Source organism: Drosophila innubila, assembly GCF_004354385.1.
Source record: "Drosophila innubila isolate TH190305 chromosome 3R unlocalized genomic scaffold, UK_Dinn_1.0 2_E_3R, whole genome shotgun sequence".
Classification (NCBI taxonomy): Eukaryota; Metazoa; Arthropoda; class Insecta; order Diptera; family Drosophilidae; genus Drosophila; species Drosophila innubila.
Window position 1 is genome coordinate 5830158 of NW_022995380.1, and position 22395 is coordinate 5852552.

A 22395-nucleotide genomic window follows, 5' to 3' on the forward strand; every position below is an offset into this window, starting at 1 on the left:
TGTTCTGCCAACTGCAACAATTCCGTGGCTTTCCAACGCATGCGCTCCACAACCAGTGGCAACACCAACAGCAACAGGCTAAAGGAGCAACTACAAAAACAAGAATGTCAAGCGTAGGGAACACCACGTCGAGGCTTTCATTTCAGCCAGGAGGTGCAATCAAAATTGCAGGATGGGAATTGCATTTTTATGCGCTGCCACAGCTGTCGAACTGGTTGTTCATTGTCCTTGTACCCTGTAAACCATATAAAAATCCCTCAGTTCATATATTTCCAACACTAATGCAATGGGTTAATTTTAAATAATTGCAAATGTTGAAATATATGATAAACAAACTGGTTCTTACTATAAATTTAAAAAGAATCTAGAAATGTTGTCCAATAGTTAATTTTGTGTATAATTTAGTTATTTGAAATTTAACCAGAGATAATAAATTCTTAATATAATTTCTTATTCACTCAGTTCCTATGCATATCGAGTTAATAGATAAATATCTTTAAAGTATTAGAAAATAGTATGAAGAGCTTATAGGGTAAAGTAAAGTAGGGTAATTTATTAAATTTGTTTAATCAAAGACTTCTTAATTCGAGATCTTCTTAGTGGAAATTATTAGCTATATACTTTATATGTTAAGTAGCTACTTTATATAACAAGATAACAAAATTATTGCAATTTATAAAAATGGTGTATGTTTTTGGTTTAGTAACCTTTTTATAGATACTTTTTTAATAAGATTAATGTTATAAACATCCGGATCACTAAGGGTCTTACTGGCTTATGCTTGGACCCGTGAGGTCCTTCGGGTTCAACCCAACCTAACCTAATGTAATAAATATAAAACTTTATATACTTACTGTAGCCAATAATAACATATTAATATTTCAAATGTCACCAGTAAATCATACAAAATATATTGCGGTTAATGCCAATTAATGCTTTTGAAAACTAATTAAATATAATTACTTAATTTTAATACTGTATCTAAACATGACAATAATTCATAAACTGTCATAAACAGAAGTGATAATTGACAGCAGGACTTAAGTGATTAGCTCTGAATTTACAACATTATTGTAAAGTTAGAAGACTTATCAAATCAACGCAAGGAGGGAATCAAAAATTACACTCCATTCAACTGTAGTCTATTATTGTTGGTTCGCATAAATTTAATTATCGCTTAAAAACCATTTGATTAATGAGTAAAACTTACTAATTGCTGACTAGTTAAGTGCGTGGCGTAAAGCAAAACTATCAACTAAAATGGGAAATTATGCAGTCTCACAAACGTTTGGGTACGTCAAGGACCGCGGTGTAGATGCTGCTGTTGCTGCTCCTTGCGATTATGGTGCCAGCTGCTGCTTTTATTTAAAATTTATGAAAACGCATCATCTGCTCAGCACGTTCCATTATTTGCCAGATAACTCAGCAACTGGCGGTGGCAAACAGCACGGCGAGCACGCTCAAGGACTAGAACAGAGCAGACCAGACCAGACCAGGACACCTGCCTGCTAGAGTATAAGTATGTATGTGAGTGTTGCACAAACAAACACTGGACATTTTTCACCGGCTTCGACGACTGCCAGCAGCAGAACAGCAAGAAGCATCTTTACGGAATTTATGTGTAATGTGTGTAATGTGAAAAATTCCAAACAGCAAATGCAGTAAATTTTGTGTGACACCCAACTCAAATAGAAAAATGAACACACATTTGTGTGTGCGTGCGTGTGTGTGTATATGCATCATAAGGTTTTTCGTCGCTTGGGCAGGGACATTGTGTGTTTAACCAAGCATAATCCTATTAAATGTGACGGGAGACGACAATTGGTTGGCATTTTGGCGCAGACAGACCGTGTAATGAGTGCAGCACGGCCCCCCCACCCCGCAGCTCAACAACCACACTGTGCCCTCTGGCTGAGGGACAACAGCGTCTGTTACATTGTTGGATCAGTGGAGTGCATTAAAGCGCGACAAACTGCATTTGTTTTTGACCCACAGCAATTCAATGCAATGCACATAGCAATAGCAATAACAATAACAGTAACAGTAACAATATCATCAGGCGGCGTCCACGAAAATGAGATTTTGATTAATGCGCAGCGCATTTGGTGGTGCAATGGTTCCGGACTGTTCTGTTGGCATTTGATGCGACATTGCCAAAAATGCCCGCAGCGTCTGCAGTTGAAGTGTTGCATAAATGCAAATGTGGGCGAACTCAAGGGCAAACTCAAGGGGCGCTAGGGAGGTGTAGGGACTGACGCATTCATTTGTCTTGCTCTGCGCAGCGAGCACTGAAACTGCCCGGTGCAGGAACTATGCACTTGCCACTTGCACCATTTGCGCATGCAACAAGGTTTCTGCGTCAGCATCAAAAATAGCAACAGCATCATCAAACAAATGCAGCCGACGACCAGCTCCGTGTAGTGTTATTCAATTGGTTGGCATTAAATATTTAAAATGCTGACGCAGGTATCTTCAGCATGCACGAACGAGTGCATTACATATACTTTTGGTACATATGCAGGCTGCAGTGCGCACTTCAAATCGAATTATGCACATTGCACATACGCAACGTGGGCCCGGTAACGCTCAATGCTGCCGGTGTCAAGCGCTTCCGGTAGAAACTTGCTACGTTGTCAGAGAGTTGATGTGTTTTGAGCGCACAACAAACTCTAACGATTTTTACATTAGCAAAACAGCAGACATCCCCCCTCTCCATTCCCTACTTACCACGCCCATCAGATGCTCTTGTTAGATGTACGCCCGTCAGGCAGCCAGCTGTCTATCTGTTTGACTACCTCAATAGACAACGTCGGAAGACATTTTGTTGTGCGTTCTCTAAACTGGCAACGCCTTCCGTTTCATGCCATTTAGCTAGATGGCAGCCTTGTTCTGTCTGTCAAGGCATCAGCATTCGCATTGCATAGAAGATACTCGCAGATACACTTTGTTTATTGGTTGCCTTTAATTTCCTTTAAATATTCGACAAGCAAGTCGACATATACACGTAATACATAAATATGTACAGGATTCACAACATCTGAAAACCAATACCTAATGCTGACTACGTGACTCAAACACACTTTCCGCTCAAGCAGCATTGAGTCAATACATTTAGATGAAGACTGTGGTCTCTCTTGAGAATGAAGAGTTGTATTTCTTATATGATTTTTCATTATCTATATATATAATATACAAACCTTCGTTAATTACTACTGAAAATACTCGCATTTGTATGATAAACAGAACTTGCTGTGATCTCGATAAGCTCTTTTCATTCCATTTGTCCAGTCAAAAAATGTGAAAAAATTAAATAAAAATGCTGCAAATAAGCACGTGACGGTCTTTATTGTGCCAGTCCATAATCTACAACTTTGAAAGCCAAAAGCCGAGCTGTGTCCATTTGATATAATTACAGCAGCAGCATCAGCATTCATTTCGCTCCGAAGGAGCAGTAAAAGATTGATTTAAAAATAAAAATGAATTGAATTGTTTATTACATTGCCACAATGTTTTGTCAGTTTATAAAAAATGGTTTTTACTCGCTTAAATGCTAATTATTATATTTATAGCTCATATATCATAGGTATTATATCATTTTGCTCGTATTGGTTTTTTACAGTTTTTTAATTTATGTATTTAGAAACTGACTACCTCGTATATTGTAATTGTGCTTTGTATTATCGTATATTAACAACGTCTACAACTACAGCAACTACTTTATAGTAGAATAATGCAACATCCAAAATGTACAACTCGTTTGTTGTATAGTTTAGTGTTATCTTATGATGTGTTGTGTCGTCGCTTAGAGCTAGTCCTTAAACTTAGGCCCAGTGTAAGATGGGCAGTCGGAATGCTCGGAGTTCATAGTTTGGTAATTAATAAGATTGAGGGGCCTTCGAAACGCAAATACTTTCATCGGCTGGACGCCATTCTTAACTTTTGTGCTAAAACAAAAACGCAATATTTAAATTGAATTTGCCTTGAGGAATGTACAACGAAGCTTAATGACAAAGTAAATGCAAAATGTGTGTGTGTGTGTGACGAGTAAATGCAAAACAAAACAAAATCAAATTATTTAATTCAATTAAATAAGATTTTTGTTGATCGCAATTTGTGAGATTTTTCCAGCGATGTTCTTGGATTAAATGTGGTTAATGTGGCTTGCAGGGTCTTTAATTAATTTAATTAAATTGTTTTTGCTATTTATTTTTCTATTATATTTTCATTATTCTCTTCATCCTCTTTTACTTGCCATTATGTTGCGCACAATTTCTTTGCTTATTGATTAGTAACAAATGAGATTTTAAATGCAACAACAAGTTATTTGCACAATTAATTAAACAATTAATTATATACATATGCATATAGTTTATATGTAGTAGTATATATGTGAGACGTACATTATGTTTAACGGCATATTTTACAATGCTTCTTAACGTGCTGATATGTTCTGACTGAGCCTATGTTAAAGGCCGACGGGCGACGGGAGGGTGAGCTGAAGGGGGGAATGTGATGATAATGGGTTGCATGAAATATGTACGAGTATGTACATACACGTATGCTCATACATCTATGCATGTTGTTTGTATGTATGCGTATACTTAATTTCCCATACAGACCATGTGTCGTATGCGCAATTTGTCGTTCTCTATCGTTCTATGCACTCGTCTATTTCTTCTTTCCTTTGCGCTTGTTTTTGCTGCGATTATTGTTACCGTTGTTGCTGTTGTTGTTGCTGCGATTGGTTTGTTTGCTTGCCTCAAGCCTGGGAATGCCACTGGTGACAATGTTGGAAACAGTACGTGTGGTGGTCACCACACTGGTGCTCGGCTCACCAGCAGCTGCACAGGCTCCCGTGGCCGGCAATGCCTCTGTGGTTGTTGTGGTGGTGGTAATGGTTTCACCCTGCTGCTGGTCGAAGATCTGACGCTCGGATTCGCCGGCGCTGAGCAGTCGATTGAATATAGCCTCGCCAGACTCGCCAGGCGTTGACTGGCGTGCAGTTTTCTTCTGTTTCTTGACCACCTCCGTGACGGTGACAACGGCAGCGCTGTCACTGGACGCTGGCAGTGTGTAGGTTCGTTGTGTTTCCACCACCGAGGCGCCATCGGCACTGAGCAAATCCTCGACAGACTTGCGCAGCTGTTTTGAGATCTCGGCCAGAGCACGCTGCTCGGCCTGCAGCTGGGCCAGCGTGTCGCCAGCGTTGCCACCGGGTGACGTGACTGCGGACGCGGCTTGCTCCTCTGGATCCGCCTGCTTCACAGTGGTGTAAGTCTGTGACTTTTGTAGTTTGCTACCAGTGGCCCCCGTATTGAGATTCTCGATTACCTGTGCGTCAAAATTTAGGTACTCGTCAATAAATTCCTCGTCGGAATCATCGCTATCATCGTCCGAGGAATCGCTACTCTCGTCATCCTCCTCATCGTCGTCGTCGTTCATGGCCAATTGGCTGGCCAGTTTGCCAATAATGGTGTTGCGATTACTGTCCCTTATCAGCTCGTCTAGTAGCTCTTGATTACCGTTCTTGGCATCGTCGCGAGCTTTGTTTCCACCTGCGGGCGCCGCTGTAATGCCAAAGTCAACAACATCATCCATGGCATCACCATAGGCGCTCTCCTCATCATCACGCGCATCTACATATATATTCTCACCCTCCTCATCCTCGTCATCGCTCTGCTCCTCGAGGCTCTTTTGCAAATTCAATTTGACGCGTTCATTCTCCAGCAGTTCCTCAAGTACATTCTTCATTTTTGCATTTAATGACAGCTCCGACTTGCCGCCAGTGGGCAACACAAATGTTTCACTGTGCAACAGTGAAGCTGCCCCCTCGCCCAGCTCATCCCGGTCGAAGGGCGAACCACTCACTTGGATGGTACGAGCGCTCCCATCGCCGCCAATGACGGGGTTAAGCACCTCCACGATGGTCGTCTCCTTGGCCAGCGTCTGGTGCAAAGTCAACGGCGTGGCCTTGATGCGAACTTTGCCCGACGATCCGCTCTCAATGGAGGATGGGCCATAGGCATCCGCATCGTGGCGTAGAAACAGTTTGTCACTGGTCGCCTGAACAGTAACTATCGAGGCGGTGTCCTCTTCCTCCTCCTCAATGTCATCATCATCGTCGTAATCGTCGTTATCGTAATCATCATCCGCCTGCAATTCAAATGGCGGCTGCGTATCGTCCAGTGAGCCATCCTCTGACTCCGGCACTTGCAGCTCCAACGAAATGATGCGCTCCTTGCAGGTCTCCACCTATGTACATTGGAATGCGATACGTTGATGGTTTCACTAGCAACTAATGAAGGCAGCAATATGCTGGCAACGAGCACAGACCATAACCCAAAAGGCATGCCACTAATTTAAAGACCGATTTTTCAATGTCTCAATAAAACCTGTGTTCAATCTGTCTCATAGAAGCTATTTCGGTAATTCAACAACCCAACAACTCATAAATAAAATAAATAAGATCAGACAATTACATTTCATGAATTATCAATCGATTGAAAAATTTAAATTACTTATAGACTGCACAATTCTATTTAAACGATTGTTTGACTCTATTTAAACATTGAAAAATCGATCAAAGTATGTATATTTATATAACAGAGTGCATTAATGTTGTTCCACTTGAAATATAAAATATATAAAAGTGACTTTTACATAGTTAGTGTTAAAAGTGCAATACAGATTAAATTATACGATATTTACTTATGGAATGCACAATTCTATTTAAACGATTGTTTGACTCTATTTCAACATTGAAAAATCGATCATAAGTATGTATTTATAACAGAGTGCATAAATGTTGTTCCACTTGTAATATAAAATATGTGAAAGTGACTATATACATAGTTAGTGTTAAAAGTGCAATACAGATTAAATTATATGATATTTATAGTTAGCTCACAGACGAAATTCTTTAACTTGAAAATACTACTAATGCAAAGGTTAAAAATAACCATTCATTCTTCTTTCTAATTACATTAATGAGAAGTTCGTCTGTATAAAATCATTTTCCTTTAAGCCAAGTAAGTTAAGCATGGTGTATAAGATGTTCAATCAGTCAGTAATTTTATATTCACTTTACAGTACATAACATTTTAGAATTTTTTAAATTTTATGAATTTAGTCTAAATATTTAACTAGTTATAAAAAGTACATAAATTGTTGAATATAGTATGATGATTACAGAAAACGAAAGAACTTGTGCTATGCAATGAAACTAAATATGAAGCGTCAGTGTGAAATATGTCATATGGAATAATGTGCTCAAACGGACCCCAAGGAAATGTGAAGTTTGAACTCTAAAATAGCAGCAGTTTGCTGGCAAAGCGAACAAAGTTCGGGGCGTATGCGTGATATGAGGACCGCTGACAAACGATGGCACACAAAATTGCCTGCGTTTGCTCGTTGCTCGTGGCCTCTTGTTGGTTGTCAAAGTACAAGGATTTTAGAAAGACGATAAGCTAAGGCTTGTCGTTGACAGGCGCCGCATTGAGAAAATGGTTGCAAGCCTCCCGCAGTGCATTTGGGGTCAGCCCTGGGGCGTTGGCTGTGTGCCTCGGGCAAAGTTTCTGCTCTCGAATAGCGGGAGTAAACGACAGGGGGCATGGACTAGGAGGCAGGCAGGCGGAAACTTTTGTGCCGTTGACATTCTAGCCCGAGTCTCGTTTGTAGCGCTTCCTTCCGCCTACAAATTGAAAAGCATAGCGAACAGAAGCGATTTAAAACTCGGATTTGTGGCCAAACATAACATTGGCCATAAAATGTATTGCGGCGTGTTGGTTTTTTATTCCGATCGAAATCATTAAAAGCAACGCCGGGCATCGCAAAACAAAAACTTTTGCTTTAATTTTAATGGACTTGGCCATAAAAAGCAGCGCGTCATTATAATGCGTTTGCATACTTAAACTGAATCAAGAATCAAGCTCCAAAAGCGTAACAGTGGCGGTCGTCATCGCTTTATAGACACGTGACAACAACAAGCTCCAGCACACAATGAAACTCTTTGAAGGTTAAGCCCAAAACTGACACAGTACCGTGATGTGAGCAAATAGGCGGGGAGGAAGAGAGATGGAGATGGAGATGGAAGGGTCGGTGGGAGTCTTAAAACCGCGGCACTTAAAATACAACAATAACTTGAAATGATTTTGCTGTAGCGCTGAGAATCTGACAACCTTTTCACGTAGGTGGCTTACAAAAGTAGCTTATTGTCCTTTTTATGCGCTGCACTTCAGCAACAGCTTCAGGTGGGCGTTGGGTGGGTTGACGGGGTGAGTGTGTGAGTGGGTGGTTGATCCGCCCACTAAGAAACTCGCGCAATGTCAACATAACCACTGCGAAACTGAAAGCTGTGTGGATGTTAAAATTTGCTTTGCTCAACAGCAGCAACAACAACAAGCATTTGTGGTGGGCCACTTTCAAGATACAAAGATACGTTTTAGAAGGAAAACTGTCGACAGTCTCTAGTCTGTTATTGCTTATAGCCTGCAGGCAGAACATTAAAATCACGAGCTCTATAAAATAATTAAGAGCGTGTTGTGTTTACGAATCTGAATGAAATGTTTGCTTTATATTTACAATGATGCGATTGCGAGTGATAGACGAAGTGAAGTTTTGAGTGCGCGGTGCAGTGCAAGTTTAATGTGTTTTTTCTTTTTCTTTTTCGGTGGTGCAAAAGTACGTGAATGCGAGTACAACTACAAGAACGTAGAGAACAGAAGCGCCTTTCAACCAAAAATGTATGTGAAACGCATTTGCGTTTGCATTTGCTACGAAACGAAACTCAATTTGTTGGTGCCAATTAAATGTGTATATACTTAGATAGAGGTTGGATAATTTTGGGTGTTGGTTTTCTTTTTATTTGATTTTTTGTGGGTTAGCTAACCTCCGTTTCGATGATTTTTTCTATGTACTCGACGGTGCGCAATTGAGGTTGCCCCGTTATGGGGCAGGGCACCTCCTCAGTGCGTCGCACGATTTTCTCATCGAGTATTTTCTCGCGTTCGCGCACGATGACCGGACCATCGCTAGACTTTATGGCAATTTTTGGAAAGACTATTTTCGGCTGTTTCATGGGTACAGAAAGAGATAGTGTAAGAGTGTGAGAGAAAGAGATAGAAGTTAATTTTATGAATGATTTAATTTTTTATAGTTTTCCAAAAGAACTAAAATTTTGTTGAGCTTTTCAGTAACTGTTTCGCCTTAGTTACATTTTGATTGAACTCTGGCTCTTCATTAGTAACATTTGCGAGCATGAAACATTCTTATGATTGTTCGTTTAGTATCTTGTTGCGGTTAGTAAAGCAAACCATGTAGCTCTATGGGTTGATAGTGAACATTTTAAGTTTCTTTTTAAATTTTTGCTGGTTAAAATGCTCAGCCAAAATCCTCAGGCATATCATTTTGTATATTTTTTGGGGGATTCGCTTGAAAGTTGGTTAGTCTGAACTGAAAAGTGTGTGGCATGCAACTGTAACTTACCTCGCTGGCCCTGGACTCGTGTGTGATCAAGTCGTCGGTCATCTTGCGCATATTCTTGATCACATCCTGGGCCTCAACGGCGCCCTGTTCCAGCGATCGCAGACGTGCTGCACGCCACGAGGCGCGCTTCTCGGCGCTGCATGGGTGAAAAACGAGACATTATTAGAGGAGATTATACTAGCATTAAGTTTGAACTTTAACCAAAAGAGCTGCAACTCAAAGAGACGGAAAATGAAGCAAAGAGTTTGCTTCAGCGTAGATAAATTGTGTATCTTTAAGATAATTACCAAATAGTAAGTGTATTTACAGAAGAAAAGTGACTAAAACAGACACCAAACTAAACGCAAACTAAACAATACCGAAAGTAAGATGAAAGTGTTTGCCAATTTATAGACAACGATTGAGATACTTATGTGATAGAGTACACAGATAGAGTATACAGATAAAAGGCAGCCTTTCACTTGTGACTGTGTTTGTGTGGGTGCTCATGTGTGTCTGGTGTGTGTGGGTGTGTAACAACAGATAACTGAATGACTTCGCCTACGAGCTGTGGAATTGCCTGGTCATTTGACCTGCGAACTGTGACCTCTGCATGCCTGTCAACTCTTTGATCGCCACGCATAAAACTTACTTCATCATGGCACGACTTTTGCCCGTAGGCGTCGTGGGCGTGGCTGGTGAGCCACCACGCTCCAGCGGCTGTTCCTGCTCCTGCTCCTCCTCCAGCTGGCGGACGTACTCCTCCACACTGATGCCTGCCTGGCGTGCAGCTGCTGCGAGGGCGCGGCGTTCGGCTTTCAGGGTGCGAACGGGTATGCGACTGCTTCCAGAGCCAGTGGGCGTGGCAGGCAGCTCCTCTTCGTGTATGGTTGGCTCATCGGGCTGCGATTGATGTTGTTGCTGTTGCTGCTGCTGGTGTTGCTGCTGCTGGTGTTGCCAAAGACGCTGCTGCAATGCGGGCGGCATCACCACTTTGACCTTTGGCTTCGGCAACAGCGACGGCTTGGGCGTATCATTTGCAGGCGTGGGCACGGACGTGGCGGTAGGCGTGGGCGTGGCCTTGACGTTCAACTGTCTCTGCTGCTTGGGAATTTTGCTGGGCACGCGAATTGTCTGCGCTTGACTTTGTGCGGTTCTGTCATTTTAGTGAATTCAAAATTGTTGTTGGGTGTTTCAATTGTGCAAAGTAAAACACATATACATACATATATCAGTATCAAAGTAAGAAAATAATGCTGTTTGTGGCCAAACAAACAAAAGTATGTGTGGCTTTGTGTATGGGGTAATTGTGTGTTGAATGCGGTTAGCACATGATATGAGCAGTTACAAAAACAATGACGTTAATTCATTTTAGTCAGATGAGAACGTGCGTGCGCCTTTGGGGCCGCTTTTCATGCAACAAACTTTGGCATAACAAGTCAAATTTGTTGTAATTAAAAACCAAGAAACACATTGCAAACTTTTAACCTCACCCCCAAATTCCCAGTGACTGACAAAATCACTTTTTGAACAACTTTGCCAACAAGTGCAATAACATGGCAGCTGGAGATTAGCGTGTTACGCCAGCAGAGAGCTGAAGACAGAGAGTGGGGGAGGTGGAGAGAAGAGAAGAGAAAGCGGAGTCAAAAGAAGAGCTAGAGCTGAAGCCAAAGCTCGAGACAATCCGGGCCAGACACGGCGGCATAAGCCATGTTCAGTTGCATGTCTGCAAAGTCGTAAAACTTGGCTTGCTATTACTCTCTCTATCTCTCTATTTCTCTCCCTCTTGCTCATATTTTCTCTGCTTCACTATAGATATGCACAGCTAGTATGCAAAATTAATTTTAAAAGTGAGCAAACCAAAACTATTTGCAATACGGTTTCATCTGTCAGTATTCTATTCTGGCTTCATCTTTCTCTCTCTCTCTCTTGCTATCTTCTGGCCAAGAGTGTGAGTCTGTCTACGTCTGGCACTGACGAACTTTGTGGCCTGTTTTTTTTCCAGCGTGATCCTTAGACTAGCTTTAGTCTTAAACAAATTGCTACACACTTTCGGTTCAAGTTTAATTCGAAATTATTCGCATATAGTCGAGAGAAAGGGGCCTAGAAAGGGAGTCGGCAATAGCTACAACTTCTGCTTGAGTGATTTATGTTTTTCAATTTACACGTGGCCGTAGAAGCGGAGGAAAGTAGAGGGCAGGTACACTGTAAGCCCGTGTCATGGCTGAGAATTCAGGTTCAGACCTGCAACGTTGGCCTGGCCAAGTGCGACCAAGCTTGACCGGACCAAGCAGCTGCACTTGTTATATTTTTCGATTTTTTTCTATTTTTTTTTTTTTTGCTCACATTTTCGCGCTGGCATTTGCTCAGCTCGTTTTATTCATGCATTTGTCATTTCGACTTTTTAAATGAACTTCGCCCTGCGCCACTAGAGAGTCCTGGCCCAGGACCCTTCCATCCGTTTCGCATAGTATTTAAACGTGTTCAACTTTTGCAATTGACAGATTTATGTTTGGAACGCCCTTAGAACTTTTTACATTGAACTTTTTAGTGTTCGCTTGCGTTTTAGTTTTAGTTTTAGTTGGAATAAAATTTTATTTAATCAGGAAAATATTTTTGTTGCTAATTGTTGGCTGTGATTAACTTGATTAAAATACAAAACAAAATAACAAATTACCATAACCATAATACAGATGATTGATGTGGGCATAATCGTATGTTTAAATATACTTATTAAATATGTACGACAATAAACTGCAAACAAATTGATATTGCTTTTATTTTGCATTTATTCATAAACTTTTTTCCATTGTGATTGCTTGTTTGATGCATTAACAACAAATACATTTATATGGCACACGTTAATCAAAAACAAAAATAAATTGGAAATGTATGTTACTATCCGATGTCCAATGTCGATGCTGATCAAATGATAATGATACAATTTGCGATCATATACTTAGAATATTAATATTAATACATGAATCGAGAGTAAATCAACTGTTCTTATTTTTTTACAAGTACAATACATATTTATAAAATATATAAAAATATTAACGCTGACAATAACAACGCATTTTATGTTATAAACTTAACGTGCATTCGTATGCAGGAACTATTTATTAGAGAAGGGTATGGATAACCTTAGGCAGTTAGGATTCATCTAAAGAGATGTTGAGTTTAGTGTTCTAATAGAAAACGCAACAGAAAATGAATAATATTGTTGGAAATACAATTATACAACTGAATATCTGACTAGGCAATTGCTGCCTGAAAAACAAGTACATCTAATGTAATTAGTCTTCTTGTCCTGCTCTAAAAATCATTATTTTTAATTTTATAATTTCCCCTTTTCCTTCTTTAAATAACAATATTCGTGTAGTATATGCTAATAACATGGCCCATAGCTCCTGTTGGTGGTCAAGTGACTATTTGTATGTAGAGAGGTGTGAGTGTAGAAGTGTGTGTGCGTGAGTGTTTAAGTATGAGTGTGAAAGCGTTTTAAGTGTTGGCAGAGCTGCGCTGCATTCTAGTTTTTTATTTGTTGGGCGTTTTGAAAAAGAGTGAAATAAAAGAACTTTTAAAATAAAAAAAGGTAAGAGAATAGAGTATGCTTATTAAGTTGGCATGAGGGCGGTTGCTACAGTATATTAAAGTAGTAGATTTACGTACTTAGATTTTAACATTGTAGTAAAGATAGTATAAAAAGTTGCTGCTTATAAAAATGTGCTCTTTTATGTAGACTAAATAGTTAAAGTTTCCCATCCTTTGTATTTTCATTTTTTAGTATTATCTTATAGTCAAATTCTCTCATTTATATAGGCTATAAATATATATAGGTAACTAGTTAGTTAGTTAGTTAGATATCATAACTTAGTCATTAAACGTGTCACATTCTCATTGCAGTGTGAGTGTTGGGTATAGGATATTTGGTGTGTGTGTGAGAACTTAGTATAGTTTTAGCATCTAAATACTGCTTCAATTTCGTCAAGTGGATTCCTGAAAAAAGTTCGTGATAAGCAGAAACAGAAAGATTTTGTGATGTACAATTAAACAAGTGCAATGTAATCGGACTTGCAGGTGGGAAAAAACATTTATAAATTATATATTTAAGGAAAATAAAGAAGAAAAACAAACAATTTCAGTTCGTGCTGGCAAAGAAATGTTCAATTGCTGCTGTTTTTGGTTCTGGTTTTGGATTTTAATGATGCTGCCAAGTTTTTACACTTCACTCTCTGACTGTGTCACTAAATGTAGCCGGGGTTTTTCCAACTTTAATTAATATTTATGCGCCAAAAGCAACAAACAAAATATACAAAATAACAATCGAAAAGCAACCACAGAGTAAAATAATAAACTGGAAAACAAAAAAATTGTTTTCAGAGAAAAAAAAAACAACACACACACATACACACATAAAAAGCATCATTAACGCCCTCATTTTAGCTTAAGGTCAAATTATGCTTTTATATCAGAAATACATACAAATTCAAGCACACACACACACACATACAGATTCACAGATAGCTAAACTGCGATTTGCATATGCGGTGCGGTCCATTTGTGGAACGAACGTAGCGCCAACGCCATAAAATATAAATTAATTTATGCGCAATCAACAAAACATAAATATTTTCATCTGCATAAAATCACAAAAGCGGCCCAAGAAGCTGCGGTCACAAACCTGCGTACATAATATAAATATCAAATGAAAAAAAACAGAAAAAACAGAGAAAACAAAACAAAAACTAAAACTGACCAATTGTCTTGACGTCGCGATCATTTCAAGGGCAACTGCCAAACGACCAAACAGCCAAATGGTCAAATCCAATTGAAAGCGAGAGCGAGGGAGTCGAGTCTCATCAGCCGAGAAGCGGTTGGTGATTCGGAGTTTTGCGGTTGCCGGACCAACTAGAAATAGTTCATAAATTATCAAACTATAAATTAGCCGATTAATGCACAAATAATAATTCGATTGCGTTTTGCCGCCGCCGACGCGTCGCGACGCTGCCACTGCCGTCGTCATAGATGCCGACGCCGACGCTGACGCCGACGCCAACGTCGACTTTGTCGCCACGGAAGCCGAACAAAAATTCATAAACACGGATCTGGCGAGAGCCTTTGTGCTACACAATTTTTATAGATTTAAACGAGTTTAATTTGAATATAAATACAAATCGCATTGAGAACATTGCTGTGCCGGCTAATTTGGTATTTTGCTTTAGTGGCAATATTTTTATTTCTTATCGTTTTATGTTCTTTGAACGCAATTCTTTTGTCCGTCTTATGACAAAGCCGAAACGTAAATTTATGCGTAAGAAAACAACCAAAAACAACAACAACAAAATCAGTAAACTAGTAGAAATTTTTGCTGTGAAATTGTAAATAGGTTATTAGCATGTTTATCATCTTTTCTTCGTTATGAATTCCAAGGCCGCATCGTTCGGCAACATAATAACACACATTTAAATTTATGTAAATTTTTCTTGTAAGCCATTTGGTCAGTCGGATCGGGCCTGGTCGGTTCGTTGGGCAGTTCGTGAAGCTGCGCAAAATTAGATTCAAGGTTAACACATTGATTTGTTAACAGCGACTTACAAGTCGAATCTTGTTTGTTCACAACAAGTAAATTAAGTGAGAAATATTGATGATGCTATTTTCAATTCGATAAGACCACTTTAAAGATAAATGTTCAGGTAAGTTAAATGGAAAATTAAAAATAAAAAAGTTCAAGTGCCTTTCTTGGTATTGGGCATATCATATTTAGCAGTCCTTGTTTCACCTTTTTTAGTGCCATTTAATGCCCCTGTTAGAGACGCCCCCGCGTAATGTAATGTATATAAACATTTCAGGTAAAATTGTTCTTTGTTCTCTACCAATATACCCCACACACCATCTCTTTGGTCTATGTAATATTTTCATAGCCCCATCTTAAATTTAATTCGCAAACACACGACGGACACCGACAGTTGCTTCCTTTGCGGGTTCCGATGTCTTAAGACCCGTTGCTTTGTCCCCGCTAAATGATATCTTGTGTTGTCATCCTTCCATGCGCTTGCCGTCGCTTCACTTAAAAAAGTCCCTTAACTTTCACATGACGTTTGCAAGACACATGTACTTTATTTTATACTGATCTAATTTTAAAATTTGAATATATAGCTATAGAAAGGTTGGACACTGTTCGTTTAAGGAATCTTGTCTATTGCCAAAAAGTTATTGTAAGGGTATTTAATGTTTACCATTGCAAAATTCCAGTTTCTATCGTATGCTCTTGTTTGTTTGCTTATATGGAAGGAGGAGGGGCTAAATTTGTATTAAATTACATTGTTGTTGCTCATTACATAATGCTGCCAGAGTCAACAAATAGTAACGCGCCGTCGGTGACGGCAACACGGACTCCTACTCCAACTCCAAGTCCGACTCCATCTCAGACTTAGACACAATCCCACTCGCAGTCGCACTCCCAGTGGCAGGTACATGGCAGACATACGTTGCCTGATAAGCTGGCAACGGTAAGTATGTGAGTAACATGAACAGACAGACAGACAGACAGACAGACGGACAGACAGACAGACGGACAGACAGACAGACGGACAGACAGACAGACAGACAGAGTAGCAAAAAGAAAAATAAAAGGTACAAGAATAGCTTGAAAGGGCTGACGGGCATGAGAATGACATCAGCAACAGTTCCCACTTGCGCTTTGTTGATATACCTATGGAAGTAGGAGTGCATGTACTCGTAAGTAGGTTCATGTGTATGTGTGAGAAGAACAGCTTGAGGAGAGTTACGCTACGTGTTGCATGCAACTGCGAGTGGCAATGCCAAGGATTTAGCGACTTGCCACTGCCTCGGACAACACAAGAAGCACTAATTTTAATTGCCACATCGTGAACTGTAAAAAATGTAGCAAATGAAAACAATGCTGTGGCGACATTTAAGGGCATTAATTCTTAAATGCACCTTATAATACTGCCTTGGAACAAGTGAGATTGAAGCTGATTTCAATGCATTACAATAATATGCCTTACAATAATATTAAAGCAACACACATCGACTAAATTATGCCCACCTGCACGTGAGTTCTTTCTCAGCCCACGCCCCATTTTCGACCTTTTACCTATTTGTGTTGCCATTACCACTGACTTGAATAAGGAGGGGGTGTGGCGTGGGATTCCCACAAAACGCAATTTGTGGCTTGTTTTGAATGATGAAGTTATCCAATTGCAAAAACAGCTGGCATTGTGCCGGGGGGAATTCAATTTGGCCGACCACGCACAAAAGCAAAGCAGTTGAGCAGCTTGGGGCGATGGCAGCACAACGGTGCGTATACGCGATACGCTAACAAATTAGCTACCAAAGCGACGTAATACGAAAACAAATGTTGGTTCCCAGTCAGCTACAGGTTCAGCTTTGCTTTCTATTTAACATTCAAGAAAAATCTTAACATAACATGGAGTTATGCTCCATTACCCAATCTCCCACTAGACGGAGTTATTAAAAATGTACGCTTTCTTTTACTTTTCCTCATTCTCGTTCTCCAATTCTAGTTGAGTAGGAGAGCATAAAGAAGAAGAAAGGGGCGTAACATGTTTTTAAGTGGCAAAACGCCTCAAAAGCATCGTGCGATTTACGAGTCCAGACAACGCTTAAGTGCTACTTAAAACTTAAACCGCTTAGGGCGTAAATCTTTCATATGCCCAAGGTGTGGGTTGTACTCGACTCGTACTTTTTATAGAGTCTGCTTAGATAACTACAGATATTTACATATATACGTACTATATACTTATGTGGCTGTATTATAACAAACTACGTTTCAATGATGATGATCAGCTCCGTCAGATTTCTGTGGCATGTGGCATGAGGAGTGAAATAGATGAACTTAAAGTAAGTGTATGTGTATGTGTAGATATGTGTGTGCGTTTCTTTTTATGGATAATTTAATTCTAGAGCAACAGAAATCAAAGCGATTTTCATCGGCACCATCACCAAAAACCAAACCAAAAAGGCAGCAGAAGAAACTTTACCAATGTAAACTAAAAGCAAATGGATAAAAAGAAAATAACAAATGCACAAACACCGTTAAGAGAAATTATTTTCTGTGTGTGTGTGTGTGTTTTGTGTGTGTGCGAGTGTAAGTATATGTGGTATACTGATTATCATAATCGTACAGTGGGATGACCGATTGTGGACGTGTCTGTGCATTGAAATGTAACATAAAATGCAAAAAGAGAGCAAGCACCAATAATCCAATAAGACTTTCGTCATCATGAATGACTTACCTAATGTCCTCTGCATCATCGAACTGCGCCAACACAACATTATCAACGACATCCTTACGACTGGTCATCTCATTATCCTCATCATCGTCATCATCATCATCATCGTCGTCGTCGTCGTCATCATTGTCGCTGCTGTTGCTGTTGTCAGCGTTATCATGTTGCCTATCAGGATGTCTGGCATCTTCCTTGTCAATGTTGTCATTGGCGGCATCCAATAATCTGGATTTCTTATCACGACGCAATGTTGCAATTTTCTTTTCCTCCTCTTGGCGCAACTTTTCGACTTCATCCTTTGACAGGAATGAAAAAACTTTCTCTATAACGTGGTAAAATAAAAAGAAAAAGCATCCACATCAGCCATAAGCCAACACTATACAGATTTAAATGCCTTGCCTTTCTTTTTTGCGATTGACAAGCAACTTGCAACTCGCAACTGCCGCCTCTCATGGCGAACAAAGCCGTGAAAATAAATTAGGAATTTAAATAAATAGCATGCTATTGCACTCTACAAAGCCTTCTCAGTTAGCTTTAATCCCCCACTGCAATCTTGCATTTCAACTGCAGGCAATCTTACTCATTCTCAGCAATCCTCTACCAGTTTTTTTCATCAGTTTCCCATCTCCTTTGTCATGCTAATTCCACTCTGGGGGGCGGTAGCTACAATAGCTTGAACGCCTCATTTTCTAATTACACAAACCACTGAGCAAAAACTTGATAAGGATTGCCAGCACAATACACAGCTCGCATTGGATACGCGTCCTTTCTAGCCTCAAGCAGCTGACTTCATTTTCCACTCGGCATTGGGCATACGAGGTGTGGCCACATTTGCCATGAGGCCAATTTGAAAGGTCAACTATCAACTTACTATTGTATTGGACGGCCATGAATATGAGAAGTAATTGTTAATGACTGCCATCAATTGATAAAGACTTCAATCGGATATTTTTTGAACATTATCTATAGAATTGTTGCATAAAACAAATAATTTTTAAACTATTATATTTCTATACAAATAAGTTAAATAGATCTTTCAGTGCTATGTAAAGAAGTGTACAGTATTGTAATCTTACAAGAAAATATTGTTTACTACTTTTTTGGTAGAAATTAATGTGAACAATTATACAAATCAATTATAACTCTATATTTGAGATTTGAATTAAGAAAATAATAACAATTTTCCTGTCAAAATGTTGGAAATGGTCATGAAAAATCACTGTGAACTTATTTATCCCTTTAGATTCTAATAATTAAGAAAGCCACTATATTGTCCACACTAGCTAAAATTAACAAATAAATAAAAATAATTATATTCAGGGGTGCCACACAAATAAAAAACCAACCGAAAATCTCCCAAAAATGTATGGAGATTGGAGAGATTTTCGGTTGGTTTCGTTTTCAGTGGCATCCTTGATTGTCTGCATATTCGCTACAGCTCACCTGTCTTTTGTGTGGGCTTGTGTTGATCCTCCATAGCAGACTCAAAGAATCGTTTTTTATCGGATACCGATTTAGGCACTTTCGTTGGTGTCACCGTCGCCGTTGCTGCTGCATTCTCGCCGCCAGGTGATAACTACAAAAATGCAAAGCCAATTGTTAGCAAGTCAACAAAAAAAGAACGAAATACAAAACGATTAAACAAGAAAGTGAAAATTGTTAATAGGAAAAAAAAGAAAATATGAAAAGCTGCAGCTGAATCGAGTTTGACAGTACTTTCTCAATTAAACGATGGAAAAACTGCAATTTTCAAAGTCAAAGTCAAAGAAATCCAAACAGCCATAAACAAAATTGATGGCACTGCACAAGTTTATTAAAAAGCACACGAAACGATGGAGGGGCACTAGTTTGTGTACCGCCAATAGCAACAGGAGCTATTTCCCAGGATGGGAAAGAGGAGTAGGAGGGGCTCAACCTCTGCTTCCGTCATAAAGTGGGCAACAACACATCGATGTGGCAAGGCAGGGGATGAGAGCATTGTTTTTGCCCCAGGACATACAATTTATGGGCAAGGGGCAAGGGGACGCAAATTACAGTTGCGGCGGTAAACGGAGGTAGGGAAGGCGGTGAGGGGAGAGGACAGAACAGGACCGGGTCAGGTCATTTATCATCCAAAGTCATGTACTGTCGGTTTTATGCTTTCATGCAATTTCTTCGTTTTAGGCAACATGAGACAGCCAATGCCAGGATGGGGCAGATGGAGGACTTGCAACGCAGAGAATTGTTGCAGCGACGACGACAAAGTCATTAAACGACAGTGGAAAGAGCAAGAGCAAAAGCCAGCGTTAAACTGCACAAATTGCAACCTTATCCTTCGGCTCGTATGGCAACCAGAGATCCGAGCACAACAACAGACCCACAATGGCCAACACAGAAGGCCAGGCTCATAAATAAAGGAGGCAAGCAAGCAGCCAACTAAGGACAGGAGCATCATGGTAAAGCGATATCAGCAAATCCCCTTACTCCGTCTATCACCTTCTACCTACCCCCTGCTGCCTTAAGTAGATAAGTCAAGTACGTTGGTACACACACAAAGCCATCAGGCAGGCAGGAGTCCAGAAGCTCAGAAGTCCAATAGATAGTATCATAGCCCACTCGAATTGAGCTGAGCTGTATTTTTAGCAAAGAAATTAATTTCGCATCGGATCTTTCGATTTTCAATTAAACTCAATACTCGAAACGTTGTAGCAGCAACGAAATCCTTTTTTGCCCTTTGCCCCAATGAAGAGTGGAGCAGTCGAGCGGTCTGGCTAATAGAAATTTATTTAGCCATGAAAGTGTTGAGAATGTGGCTAGCTGACGGCAGATGCAGTTGCCTGTAGCTTGTAGCTTGTGTTGCCGGTTCAAGCAGTTCTGGTCAGCACACTAAAAGCCAATAAGCCATTGTATAATTCTTAGAGATACAACGCTGCGTATGTGTGATGTTTTCTGTATATAGTTGGTTATATTTTATTGTTAGTTTATTAATGTGATTTCCCTTTGCTATCCACACACACACACACACACTCACTTAGAAAGACAGATAGAGTCGCTTATCGCTAGCAATTAACAGTGTCAACTGATAAGATAAGATTGTGAGATGGCTTGGAGCACTGGCAATTCGTCGTGGCCAAAAGCCCAAATCAGTGCACCGCCAGTTGCCAATGAGTACGGCACACTTGGCGCACGCCTGAACGTGGCTAGTGGATGTGGCATGCGTTCAAGGTCATTTAACAGAAAGTTCGACATATGCAGCCCTTTTAACACAGAAATGGCAGACGGGCGAGGGGCGAGGGGCGGACAAAACAAAATGAAAAATTCAATTCTCAAGGTATCGCATTACAGAATGTTTATTTATGATAAAAGTAAAAATATTCAACTTGTTTCATCGTTTTGTTAGTCAAAAAATAAATTACGAATTAAAATCAACTTAATAGCTCTACTGCAGTAATTAACTATATAAATTGTAAAATTGCATTTGTATTTTTTGTATTTGTATGTGTACATGAAAATATGTGTACAGTTCGTTACTTCAATTTTCTCGTTGCCTCAGGTTTTTTATTCGTGTTCGCAAAGGAGAAAAAAATTGAAATGAATCGACCGGTGGGTGGGGCAACTGCAGTGCTTCGAGCAACCAACTGTTTCAATCAACGTCAAATTAGAGTCGAATGTGCAGATAGAGAGAAGTGGGATAGGGGTAGAAAGAGAGAGAGTGAGAGAGATTGAAAGAGATAGATAGAGGGAGGGCTGTTGGTCGCCTGCTCAATTTCAACAGCAATTTGTGCGGTGGATTGTGGGTTGGCTCCAAAGTCAACAAAAAGTTGCATCTAATTAGCAAAGACAGATGTGGCAAGTAGACACTGTGCAGCGAATGCTTGTGTTCACTGCTCGAATGCAGTAACCAATCAATCAAATAAAAACATTCAAATAAATCGACAGACAGCGACCTGAACTGGCTTGACCAATTTGCTGTTGCTCTTTTAATTGATGGGTGAAGAGGTGTTGGATTTTAATTAAAATGCATAAGCGAAGGCAGAGGCAGAGGCGATCAGGGAAGGGAGACGGGCTGTCAACTTGAAAGCACTTTGAAAAGTGTCGCCAACTTGACCCAGAAAGCAACAGGCAACAGCTTTCAGCCAAAAGGTTGCTAACTTAAGTGGACAGCTCGATGGTGGAGTGGAGGTTGGTGGTGTTGGGCTACACGGTGGTTTCCTTGCCAGTCGGTGTCGTGGGACTTTGGGGTAGCGGTGGCAATGCTCCTCCGGATCCTCCTCCTGCTGCCAGCAGCTGTGGCTGTGACTGTGAGCGCAACTTGAAATTGGCCAGGCCACGCAAACCATGCGGCTTCTGGGCAACCGGAGGCAACGGGGCGGTACGTAATTTACTTGGCTTTTGAGGTCGTTTCGGGGGCAACGGTGGCGGTGTGGGTGATTTGGAGGTGCGGCAATTGAGCGAGGTGTCGCTACTGCGTCGGGAATCAAAGAACGAGGTATTACTATAAATGGCCTCCTCCTCAATGGTCGAATAGATCTCCTCGGCCGTCTCATAGTAGCTAACCGCAGCTGCGGTCTTTGTCAGCAGCAACGAGTTAGACGAGTTGGAGTTTATCGAGAAGGAGCTGCTGGTGCCCAGTGACGAATTTGATATATCAACGCGAGCTGTGGTCATGTTTTGGTAA

The 22395-nt window shown here is 40.3% G+C and overlaps 1 protein-coding gene across 16 annotated transcripts in view; it reads right to left on the reverse strand.

Annotated features, from left to right (window-relative positions):
- Window positions 1–3463: 3463 nt before the first annotated feature.
- Window positions 3464–22395, reverse strand: part of LOC117789921 (protein lap4) — a 65626-nt gene continuing 46694 nt past the window's right edge. For 7 of the 16 annotated variants that reach the window (XM_034629122.1, XM_034629113.1, XM_034629118.1 and 4 more), the window contains 7 exons: window positions 19182–19314; window positions 17745–18060; window positions 10115–10618; window positions 9484–9619; window positions 8888–9067; window positions 4620–6252; window positions 3464–3944 (listed from right to left, as the gene is read on the reverse strand). In XM_034629122.1, coding sequence (XP_034485013.1) covers window positions 4669–6252; window positions 8888–9067; window positions 9484–9619; window positions 10115–10618; window positions 17745–18060; window positions 19182–19314 — 2853 coding nt within the window. In that variant the 3' untranslated portion in view covers window positions 3464–3944; window positions 4620–4668. Of the gene's footprint in view, window positions 3945–4619; window positions 6253–8887; window positions 9068–9483; window positions 9620–10114; window positions 10619–12233; window positions 13462–17744; window positions 18061–19181; window positions 19315–22395 lie in introns of those variants that run through there. The other 9 variants (XM_034629117.1, XM_034629115.1, XM_034629114.1 and 6 more) reach the window with 9 other exon arrangements.